General features: G+C 41.4%; 1 protein-coding gene across 1 annotated transcript; it reads left to right on the forward strand.

The window, feature by feature from the left end:
* Positions 1 to 9,626: 9,626 nt before the first annotated feature.
* cryaa (crystallin, alpha A) lies at positions 9,627 to 12,085 on the forward strand. Its single transcript, XM_067583057.1, has 3 exons — positions 9,627 to 10,063; positions 10,537 to 10,659; positions 11,231 to 12,085. Exons 1-3 carry the CDS (start codon positions 9,866 to 9,868, stop codon positions 11,438 to 11,440), a joined length of 531 nt encoding a protein of 176 aa, XP_067439158.1. The 5' UTR covers positions 9,627 to 9,865; the 3' UTR covers positions 11,441 to 12,085.
* The last annotated feature ends 556 nt before the right edge of the window (positions 12,086 to 12,641 follow it).

A 12,641-nucleotide genomic window follows, 5' to 3' on the forward strand; every position in this document is an offset into this window, starting at 1 on the left:
AATAATAATAATAATAATAATAATAATAATAATAATAATAATAATAATAATAATAATATAGATGCAGACAAAGATGGCTACCATAATGTTTCTGTTAATTTATCAGTCATGTTACACAAATAATGGAATCTGGGTTTCAGTTGGGTGATTTGTGTTTCACAGTGTTATATTTTGTTGAAAGGCTTCAGTCCTGCTGTGATTCTTTTTGAGAGTTTTGTGATGGTCGGGCAGATGGTCTTCTTAATCAGTGATGGTGACAACAGGTGTGTATCATTACCTGCTATAAGCAGTGAGTCACAGCTCTGTCAAGTTGAAGAAGCAAGGATAAAACTGTTCTGTAGTGAATGACATTCTGTTTGATTTGCTGCTCTCATAGCTGTGTGTGTGTGACCGAGGAAGTCTGTGATTGTCAGCAGTAACAGAGAAATTCTACATCAATTGTATCTATATGTTTTGAAAGCTTTGTATCAGTCTAGCTCACTAGATGGTATGTTCTAATTAGGTGAGGCTGAGAAGGTAGAAGGCCAGCTTGCTGTGAGGCTGCAGATTGTATTTGTTTGTTTTTTGCTTTAGCTGAAGTTATTTTTGTTGGATTTCCTGGTATTCATTTTTGTGTCTGTTTCACTGGTTCATCCATCTATCCATCCGGGATTGGGTCACAGTGGCATCAGACTGAGTAAGGAAACCCAGACATCCTTCACCCTGGCAACGCCCTCCAGCTCCTCCTGGGGATCCCAAGGCGTTCCAAGGCCAGGACAGATATGTACCCTCTCCAGCGTGTTCTGTGTCTGCCTTGGGGTCTCCTACCAGCTGGACATGCCTGGAACACCTCCAGAGGCAGGCGTCCAGGAGGCACCCTAACTAGGTGCCCAAACCACCTCACCCCAGCTCCTTTCAATGCAAAAGAGCAGTGGCTCAACTCCATGCTCCCCCTACAGTGTTCCTGTGATCCTGGGAGCTCTGGTGTCAGGGGCAACAGCCCCTGATAGGGTCTCCCAAGGCAAATTGGCCCAAGGTGAGGATCAAGACCAAGAACAATTCATAGACCTTAATGAAGCGTTGAACCTCGCCCGGAAGAGGTTACCCAAGAGGTGACCCATGGGGCCTGGTCGGGCACAGCCCAAAGAAATAATATGGAGTCGCCGCCCTTTGGGTCTACCATCTGCAGGGATAAAGACTGGGGTCGGGTGCATTGCCAAACCGGTAGCAGGCAGGGACGGGGACCTGCTGATCCCAGGCATCATAAACTCTTTTATTGGTATTTTTCTTAAACGTCACCTTTTTGCATATTGTCCTGCCTGCTGACCTGCTTCCTCAACATCCCTTTAAAAATTTCCAGCGCAAAATAATATCATCTGCCTTTTATATGGGGTGGCAGCACTACAGTCAACCTTCATTCATAGGGGCTTTATTAATGGTTCATTCTGATTTGACTGACCTGTGTTATGGGTTGCCAGGTTGTGAAAAAAATCCTCTGGTTGCGTTTATCCTTCTTCTTCAACCCTCAATGGACCATTCAACCATGTGTCACCTGGAAAAGAGCTGAAAGTCATCTGGACTACATTATATTTACTGCAACTTAACATCTACAACTGCAGACGTGATTGACATTTATGATTACAGATCACATACTAACAGTTTGTTCATTAGAAAGTGAGAAATCTGACTTAAGACTGACTTAACATTCGTAACTGTAGAAATTATGGTTTATTAGAATCTAGACGCATTAATGACCCGACTTTTTTAGTGAATTAAACAAAACAGATGTGACAGGAAAGGTCAAGAAGCCAAAGGCTCATTCAAGACCCCCCCCCCCTCCAAATAAATATAACATGATTAGATAAAATAGTTTTCTTAAATTACATTAAGAAATGCACAAAATGAACAGAAGAGTTCAGCATTCAGCAGACAATAATCCTAAAAATATTTTTGGCATACAGCTTGGTCTGGTCTCTTTGCCTCAGTCTACTAAAGTCTCTTATTTCTCAGTCAGAGATGCAGGTGTGACATCACTACATTCCACCTACTCTACCAGCTAATGTAGTAACCACTACATAGCTCACAAAAATCTTATGCAAGAAAGTCTGAGGTGTGCTACCCCACATATCTGCTGTCTAAAAAACTGCAGCCTGTTCAGCATCTACAGGACCACCAGGGAATCCTCCCACAGCTCTTCTCTGAGACACTGGGGCTAAACCACAGTGCAGAAACTATAAAAACATCACAGAATATTATTTCAGTAGGCAACTAAGTGAAACAGGAAGGATGTTTGGTTAAGTCATACAAAGCTGTTTTAACTTCTGTTTTAACTTCTGTTACTGTAACTCCTCTAGAAAGAGCAGTTTAAAATGCAATGGAGCTGAAAGTATTTAAATTGGTTCTCTTCCTTAAACACTGACATGTTATTCTCACACAAGTTTGGGGTTTCGTTGTAAAGGAACAACAATTTTGATGGAAATGAGGATTTTCTTGAGGGAAAGTCTACAACATTTTACAGTTTTTACAATTGGTTACCTGCACAGTTCAAGTCCACATCTTCAAAACTCTTCAAACAATCAACTTTAACAACAGGAAGTGAGGATATAAACATGTAAAATGTTCTGCAGATCCACAGAGTTTTGTTGCTTGTTTGTTTTTGAGTGAGAGTATTCAGGAAATTTGAAAGCTGTAGTTGCTGAATGTTTTTTTATGTGAAAACAATGCAAATGTGTCACAGTCTGGTTCATAATTGTTGCTGTTGTGTTGACTGTGTGAAGAGTTTTGAAAATGTGAACTCAGTATTGAACCATGCTGGTAACCAACTGTAAAATACTGTGACTATTGGAGCACAGTTCCATTCGAATCAAGGCAGATATTAGGTGTTGCCAATTTGTCTGGTATGTGTTTTGTTTTTTTTAATTCTTGTGTCTTTCAACTATCTCTCCATAGCAGAGGTGATCGCGTCCCATTTTTATCCAACATCACATTCTAAATGTGACATTGTTTTTCAACCATCTGTAGAGTATAGTGCAATTGCATCAGTTCAGGTAAGAAGGTACCCTTTATGTAAGTGTCTGTGTCCTGCAGGTGGTTGGCTCTGACTAGCTGCCACCAGGGAGGCCTTTAGTAATAAGACACCCACTGTTCTTAGTGAGACATGGCTGTCCGTGGGTTAACAGATTTATATTGTGCATGTCCAAAATAATGAAAGGAAAAAAATAGCACAGCTGTACAAAAATAGTGATTTGCTTAAAACAAAAACTGAGGTCAAAAGCAGAATATGAGCTACAGCTGCAAATGCTGACCAAACTGACACACCACTACACCTGCTGGACCAGACAATGAACACAACAGTTCAGTTTATTCTATAATATTCATTTACTAGAGTTAAGGTTAAGTCAGGATTTACCTGAATTTGATTTTTATGCCCCCATATGAATTATGTTGAGTTAGTACTACTCAGTTACCCAGCCTATATTATAAACTCATAGAGAACTTTATTAGGAACACTTAACACTGGATGGAGCCTCCCTTTGCTCTCAAAACAGCCTCAATTCTTCAAATGTTAGAAACACTCCTTTGAGATTCTGGTTGTTATAAAAATTATGATTACACTGTGTATGAGTGTTTATCTAGATCAGGATAAATTGTTCCTGCCTTGTACTGCAACTCTGCAACATCAGCAGACTTATCAGCTAAGGTTAAGGGAAGTTCAGCATTATATTTGTAAGAGGAAGATGTAGAAATTAAAATTCGTTGGAGACAGGGTGTCTCTGTCATCTGGGATCAGTTGGGCAAAATGGCTCCTGGACAGGACAACTGAAAACCGACATGACGTTATCTATAAGTCTGTATTTTGATAGATTAAGAAAAGCACTGTAACACCAACGTAAGGAGGTGTTACAGTGCTTGTATAGGCGCTCCTTGAGGAGCCTTTTTCTTTGTAACCTCATCCTGCGTGTTGCATTGTGAAACGCTCCTTCTTGTACAAGAAAATAAATTCTGTTAAATTTGATACTTCAGCTCCGGTCTCTATTGTTTAATGGTCATTAAGAAGAAATTTTTTTAACACTGGTACATGTTGACATGATTGCATCACATATGTTCTGCGGATTCGTCAGCTTCACATTCACGCTGCGACTCTTCTGTTCTACCACATCCCAAAGGTGTTCTATTGGGTTCAGATCTGGTGACTGGGGAGGCCACTGAAGTACACCTGACTCACATTCATGAAACCGTTTTGAGACAACTTTTGCTTCTTGACATGGTGCATTATAATGCTGGAAGCAGCCATTAGAGGATGGTAAATTGTGGCCATAAAGGTCAGCAACATACTCAGATAGGCTGTGGTATTCAAGCTATGATTGATTGGTATTAAGGGGCCCAAGAAAACATTCCCCACACCATTACACCACCAGCCTGGACTGTTGACACAAGGCAGATTGGGTCCATGGATTCATGCTGTTGACGCCAAATTCTGAGCCTACCATCTGCGTGCCTCAGCAGAAATGGAGATTCATCAGACCAGGCTACGTTTTTTCCTGTCTTCAGCTGTCCAGTTTTGCCGAGCCTGTGCCCACTGTGGCCTCAGATTTCTTTTTTGAATGACAGGAGTGGAACCTGCCGTGGTCTTCTGCTGTCCATCCACCTCAACGTTCCATGTGTTGTGCATTCTGAGATGATTTTCTGCTCACCACAGCTGTAAAGAGAGGTTAGCTGAGTTACCGTAGCCTTACTGTTAGCTCCAACCAGTCTGTCCATTCTCCTCTGACCTCTCTCATCAACAAGGCGTTTCCATCCACAGAACCATTGCTCACTTCTGACAAAACTCTAGAGACTGTTTGTGTGAAAACTGCAGGAGATCAGCAGTTTCAGAAATACTTAAACCAGCCCATTTGATGTGAGCATTAACTGGAGCTCTAGATCTGTATGCTCTGCATGATTCCATGCATTGCACTACTGCCACATGATTGGCTGACTGGATAATAGCATGAATAAGCAGATGCATATGTGTTCCTAATAAAGTGCGTGGTGAGTGTATATACCCCTTGTTAGAGCAAATCAAGGTAACAAGACAAAATACAAATGAAACCAGTTAGGAAAGTCTACCAGAGTGAGCAATAATATAATGACAAGTTAAACAAGGTAAAATAAAGGGATCATACAAAGTTCAGTTCACCTGGTTAAAACATACAATTTTCCCATTTTTCCCTCTTAAGTAACTTTAAGATAAAACCCATCCTGTCTGACAGTACATCATTTATATTCTGTATCATCTTGTTACAGCTCTTTATTGATCATTTTTATGACTGCACCATTCCATAAAATGGAAATATACTAGATGTATTTTGGTATTTATAAGGTGAGATGATGAGGCAGCTGATATAATATCAATCCAGCAGGGGGCAGCAGAGTTCAGCCTCTCTGATTCTCTGAGGTTGTTCTGACCTTGGAGAACTCTGAAAGAGCAGGAATATCTACTGAACATTTCCAATACATTGTTCAGATACAGCTATCTACTATTTTATGACCACATGCCATATAAATCTCCATATACGTAAACCTGATATATTCCTGTTGATGGAGTTGAAATTGGTTATGTTCTATCATACCTTGTCTCTAACACAGAACCAACAATTCTGGATTTCCTTGTTGCGTCACTATAGAAGCTGACGAAAGAATAAAAATGATTTTGGATATTGCCTGATCCATCAGTGCATCTTTACAAACTCTGACTGGAAAACGCAAAAGTTCCCAAAGATTCACTTGGAGGAAATGTCTATAAAATGTAAGACAGAGGACAGAGACATTTCTCTTTTTAAATGGATAAAAGAAATACAGATGCTTCCATATATGTCATGAGTTCTCACTGAACTACACTGAACACCAATGGGAGAATTGGAGCAAAGTGTTCGACAGCGTTGTCCACCACCAGCATCAAAACAACAAGTAATGGCCTATCTTTTGGAAGAATGGTGTTCATCCCTCCAGTAGTTATACACACTTGGAGAATCTATGACAAGGAGTATTGAAGCTGTTGTTTAGCCTCATGGTAGAACACCTTACCAACACACTTTATGTAGGGATTTACATTCATTTGTCACCCATCTGTCTTTTTTCTTTTGGTGATTGAGGTCATATAATTATGCAACCATAAATATAAAGCATTGTGTTTTGTATATGTAATAGAAAATACCCTGAATGAAGTGTTGAAATAGGTAGAGGCACAGCACTGGAAAATGCTTTTAATGTCTACTAGTGCTGTCTACTATTTACTGCTGATGATGACTTTAAGGTCAGATTTTCCAATAAAGTTTGGCATGACATTTGTCTGCTCCCCACATGACTGTCATCATGTACTTTCTTACCTCATGAGAGAGAGGAAAAATCAGTGAATGAATATGAGCATGTCCACCCTGCCAGAACCAGAGGTCATTGGCCAAAACAGCCTTTCAGAACTGCGGAAACACAGAGCACACAGGCATTGTCTGTGCCATTGATAAAAACACAGAATGCTGACTCTGCTGAACTGCGGCCAGTCTAACCGCATCTACGTCCGGTCTGCAGCAGCTAGCCGACCCCGAACCCCAACAACCTCCACCAACTGTCCCCAAAACGGCTGCCCGGCCCAGTTGCTCTTGGCCTGTGGGTGCATGGAGCCGCTAAGCCCCTGTGCTGGCTGGCCAAAGCCCTGCGGGATTAGACTAATGCAGGCGGCGGGAAGCCACTGCTGGTGAAACAACAGACATGCATGGGAAGTGACCCCTCCAACATCTTTACATTATAGTTCACTCTTAAATACAAACTACGGCCTCAAACATTACTATAAACATGGATCAACTATAAATAATGAAAACACTCAACTCATTATATTACTACTCAGACCTCCACCCTCACTGTTGTCCTTTTCTTTCCAAATAATCTATTCTTACTTTTATGATTTAAATATATATTTAAACATTTTCCACAAAGGTGTATATCCCACCTTCCAATGATACATAAATTAATGTTTCTATATCTTTAAAAAAAAAAAAAAGAAAAAAAAAGAAGTGAAATGGAGGTTATAGCACCTTTAAACAACGAGGAAATTCAAAGTGCTTTACGCAGGATATAAAAGGTCTTAAAACAAGATGAACCCCCAGAACCAGGCCTGGGAGGTAAGCTTGCTGAAGAGCGCTTGCTTACTGGGCCTACAGCCCAAAGGAAATACATACATCATGGGCCGTTGGGCAGGCAGATGAAGGAGGGGACCTTTGAGTGACCCCAGGCTATGAAAACTGTTCTGGGTATGTGGAATGTCACTTCTCTAGTGGGGAAGGATCTGGATTTTGTGCAGGAAGTGGAGCGGTACCAATTGGATGTAGTTGGACTGTGAAGCAAAACTCCTAGATAGGTGCTAGACTCTCCTTCCCATGTTTCCCATGCTGAGATGCTCTGAAATGCACATGAGCATTCTATAGCTCTGCTGGAAGACTTCAAAGTACATGTGGGCAACAATAGAGAAACCTGGAGAGGGATTATTGGTAGGAAGTGGCAGTTGTAGCCCATTTAAACCACAGGGGCCTGACTGGAGTCAGGTAAATTCTCTTAAACTAAGTGCTCATTTTTGCCCTGGAGTGGTTCGGAATGTGTCATTTTACCAACAAAGTTAACTTCAAATTTATAGTACTGTACTATTGTGACAACAGATTTATGTTCTCATCAAAAACAGACAACATATCATATGATTTACATGTATTTCCTATGACAGCCTGCAAAGAAAGCATTATATAATCTTTGCCTTATCTAGGTTTCTGAAACCAGGAGAAGGTACTTACATGTGCAAACATAACCAGGACACTCCAAAAACCCGATCATAACCAGTATACTAGTGAGCATTATGTTTGCTGGTTATGTTTTGCAAGTGTAAACATGTTATCCTAGTTTCAGAAACCTGAATATGGCCTTATCCAAGTTTTGAGAAACCTGGATATGCTACCTGGAGTACTACAATAGAAGCTTAGCAAACTGAAGGAGTCCGAGTCCTTACAGGTCTAGTTGGCCAACAGGTCATGTTGCAGGAGGAGTTTGGGGGGTTCATGGAGAAAGACTTTCACTCAGCCTGGAGAGTTTTTGGCAAATTGTCACATCTCAAAAAAGAGGCACGATTTAGCTCATGTTGTATCCAGCAGGGGCATGAACTGCTGAGTCAGACTCAGAAAAGGCTGAGCCTCCATTCTCAGCAGGAAGTCAGTGCTTGTTTGGCTCTGCTAGGGCCTTGTAAGCTACTCTGATGTGATTTTTTTGGACAGAATCTCTAGTTGCAGCAGAGGTTAGAAGAGTGTCCAGGATGGAGGCCTCACTGGGCTCTGCACATTTGCTTTTCTATCATCCAATGACCATCTTAGCCAAAGAATATTTAAGCCCCTTAAACTGTTTTGTCTCTCCACTGTCATTGCAGTCTATGTCAACTATTTAATCAACAAGGTCAATGCCAGAGACTGTCAAATAAAGCTTTTGAATTCATGTCAACTTGTGTCTTCCCTGATTGACCTGCTCCTGTTGGCTTCATCAGACCATGACCTCTCATGCACACTGGGGTGGTTTCCAGTGTGAGTGTGAGGCAGCAGGGATGAGAGTCAGTAACTCCCACTCTGAGGCAAGAAAACATTGGTTTTCTCCTTCAGATTGAGAGTCTTGTTCACGGATGAGGGTTAAATTGAATGTGAGACTGAGGTGAATTGGTGTTGTGTTAGCAGTAATGCGGAAAATGTACTGGACAATCATGGTGAGGTGGGAAGAGGAAGCTTTAATGGTTCTAAACTTCACCTAAAGCTGTGAGCTTTGGATAATAGTTGAAAGAGTGAGATTAGAGATATAAGACCAAATGTAATTTAAGACCCTAACAAGAGCTGTGACGATGCTGTTGTGTGGTTGATGTCCAGATCCAACAACACACTTGTTTAGCTTTTTTAGTGATTATACTTAAAGATCGGTGGTTTGATATGAGACATTAACTGTTTATTAGCAAAGTGTTGTTATTCATTATCAAATAAATTAGAGGGAAAAAAGGGTCTTCTCCCCCCGGCCTTCAAAAAAGGGTTTGTATTGGCTCCCTTTAATTGGGCCCATTAATAAATTGCTTCCATTTTGGCCATTTGAAATAGTAATCATGATTTCAATTCAAAACCATCGATGGCAATTTTTCAGATGCTGCAATTCTTTTGATTTGAATGATCTGTATTAATAAAATATCGGTAATATGTTTGCACCTCAAAGCATGTGTTCTCAATTCTGTTGTTGTTCCATTGACCCTTGTCCTCCCCTGGGCAGCAGCGTCTCTAAATCTGCCCTTCGTCCAGGCACAGAAGCAGAACAATACAGCAGCATTATGTCACAGACTGTCTAACTGAATAGATATGTGTGTATGTTTGATGCATTATCACACAGGTATCCCTCTGTGTCTGTAGTTCGCTTCCTGACCTTATTGTCTCTGTCATGCCCTCCTCCTCATCCAGCAGGGTTTGTTTTGGCAGCCCTGGGTGTCTGATGTGTGGGTGGCACTGAGTTGCACCAGGGTCTGGACCCGTCTGGCGGCGAATGGGTGCCCCCCCATCCTCAACCCAGATTCTGCTGACGGGGCCCAACCCACCATGAGATAATGCCATTCCAGAGGGATCGTGGCTAAAGCCTCTCTTTCTGGCTCTCAGGTATATAAAGAGGAGGCAGCTGTGGAGCAGAGTACAATCGCTCTGGAAACATTATTCACTCACTGCCTTGCATCATCAGTCTGTTCTCTCTATCTCGCCTAACCTTCCTCTCCACCTGCTGGACTCTGAGCTGAGCAGGTACATCTGCCAACCTGAGCCAAGCCAAGCTGTGCTAGACCAAACTTTCTCCAGTCACTATGGATATTGCCATCCAGCACCCCTGGTTCAGACGCGCCCTGGGCTCTGTCTACCCTGCCCGACTCTTCGACCAGTTTTTTGGAGAGGGCATGTTTGACTACGACCTCTTCCCCTACACCACCTCCACCATCAGCCCCTATTACAGACAGTCGCTCTTCCGCAACTTTTTGGACTCTTCCAACTCTGGCATGTCGGAGGTAACAAGACCAGATACAGGCTGCTTCATATTAGGAAGCACAGCATGACTCTGACTGCATTAGTACTTTGGATAAATATGTAGACAACTTATATGTTCATTGGAGAAAAGGTTTTAACTTTTTCACTTCATTTCATTAAAGTAAAGTAAAGTTAAGTTTAGACAGAGAAAGACTGTTCATCTCTCAGGACAAACAAGAAAGTCTTTAGTTATGTTAAAAGGATGTCAAAGCTCATCGTAACTGTTCATAGCATTGCATTTTGTACTTGCCTACAAAGATTACATGTCTTTGTACTTTTATGTGATCATTTTTGTGAGTCCTGAGTTTGGTTGCTCTACCTCAACATATAACGTCTGATGTGCTTGACATAATCTAAAGTGAAGAAATTGCATTTTCAAAAGTTCATGGAAAATCTATATTTTGACAGTGTTGTGATATAATGGACCCTCTCTGTGTTTGTGTGTATCCCTCAGGTGAGGTCTGACAGGGATAAGTTTGCCGTCTTCCTGGACGTCAAGCACTTCTCTCCTGATGAGCTCAGTGTGAAGATCACTGATGACTATGTGGAGATCCAGGGCAAGCATGGAGAGAGACAGGTGAGTCTCACACCCGACTCACACACACACACACACACACATAAATAAAGTTAGTATGTGTGTATTTAATAAGGCATGGGGTTAATTTACACAGCAGACAGGGTATCTATATTTTGATTCACTAACCTTGATGCTAAAACAACTAAAATTAGGATGTTGTAGACTCAGCTATAACAACTTCAGTGTGTCTAACTCATATTTCAGAAGCTATTCGAGCTGACTGGTAGACCTTTTCTGGGAGGTCAACACTGTTCTTTGGTGTAACTGCACAGTCACAACAAAATTATTAACATCACAAGATGTAAATGGTGTAAATGATGACAATAAAATGTCTTGGTGTCGACAAGGTCAGATCTTTACCTTCATGGACTAAATCATTTTATTTTGTATTGCGAGTGGGAACAAGAGATACAGTAGGGAAAGCTACAACAAATCAGCAAGAGTATCTTGAAGACAAGTTTGATGGGTGTTTTGTTTCTGATGTAAAACTTAAATGACAGAATTTCCTTCTTGGAGTGAACTGTTCCTTTAATCAATATGCTATCATGGCTTTAACCCTGCTGTTTTTCAGGATGACCATGGTTTCATCTCTCGTGAGTTTCATCGCCGCTACCGCCTCCCCTCCAATGTTGACCAATCATCAATCACCTGTTCCCTGTCAGCTGATGGTCTGCTGACTCTGATTGGGCCAAAGGTCTCTGGGGGAAGTGATTCCAGCCGCAGTGAGCGCAGCATCCCTGTCACCCGTGACGACAAGCCCAACGCTGCTGCGTCCTCCTAGAGGCTACGTGGTGGGTGTTGGAAGGGCTCTGCCCACCTACAATCGACCAACTGGGATGGATGACTACAGAATCTCTATCCTCCTCTTCTTCCCCCTTTCCCTTAGAGGATATCTGTGTCCTCGCTTCACTTTCTCCTCTGTAGATTATTCTTAGTACACTCTTACAGTATTACTAGTATCATTGTTTTGAGTTTAACATAAATCTCCCCATGAGGATGGTTAAGTAAGGGGCGGCTGGAGTTTTTCAGGAAAAAACTCATCTAAGGACGAGACATTCACATGACGTGACTCTTCATCCTGCTGATCGTTGTTGGTCTGTTTCAGAGCGAGCCCTCTGACAGTGCTGATGGTTGGGCTTGGAGGTAATTGTCACACGTCTTGTCCCAGATTTTCCATCAGTAAAGTTCTCTGAGCCCCTGGCTGCTTCCATTCTTGTGCGGACTCTTTGAACCCTCTCCTCTCTTGTCTTGAATATATCCTGTCTAATGTAGGCCTTGTTCAATGGATATCTGCTCATTACTGAGAAGTCCATACTAAAGAATTACATAATAAAGCTGTACAATTAACAAAAGGCAACTTCTGTGTGTATTTATTCTTTACTCTTCATAATAATCAATGTGGTGCTAAATGCTAAATATGACATTAGTGCAAGTAATCTGAGTAACTATTACAGTGTTTCTCAACCTTTTGTGGTGCATTGTGAACATGCTTCCCCTTAGGCAACATATAGAAAGTTCCAATCTTTCAGATTTTCATGAAATCAAACCCTGTTTTTGATATATATTTGAATATTTAGGGTTGGCATTTTAGGCATTTTAGCATAGCCATTAAATGTATTTACATTCAGTAATTATGTCTCTATAATGCAGTTTTTATCGTTAGTGGTGGAGTTTGCCATTTCCGTGCTGGATTGAAATGAACTAAAAATGAGGGATTCACAGCAAACGATGCAGCATGTAATCCAGCTAAACTTTTTGTAATGTCACTGACATCACTGTTTACTGTTCAGTTCCCTACTTCTGAGTCAGAGCTGCATTGAGTTACTGCTGCTACTTAAGTTAATACTAACCCAACATTTACTACTGCTTCTAGTTCACATCAAAAGACTTCAACAGGCAAAAATGAGGGGCTTTTATTGTGAAGCAGTTAATACGTCTAAAACAAGACATTGGCATTTTTGCTATTTATCGCCAACCCCTCA

Source organism: Thunnus thynnus, chromosome 24, assembly GCF_963924715.1.
Source record: "Thunnus thynnus chromosome 24, fThuThy2.1, whole genome shotgun sequence".
Taxonomy (NCBI): Eukaryota; Metazoa; Chordata; class Actinopteri; order Scombriformes; family Scombridae; genus Thunnus; species Thunnus thynnus.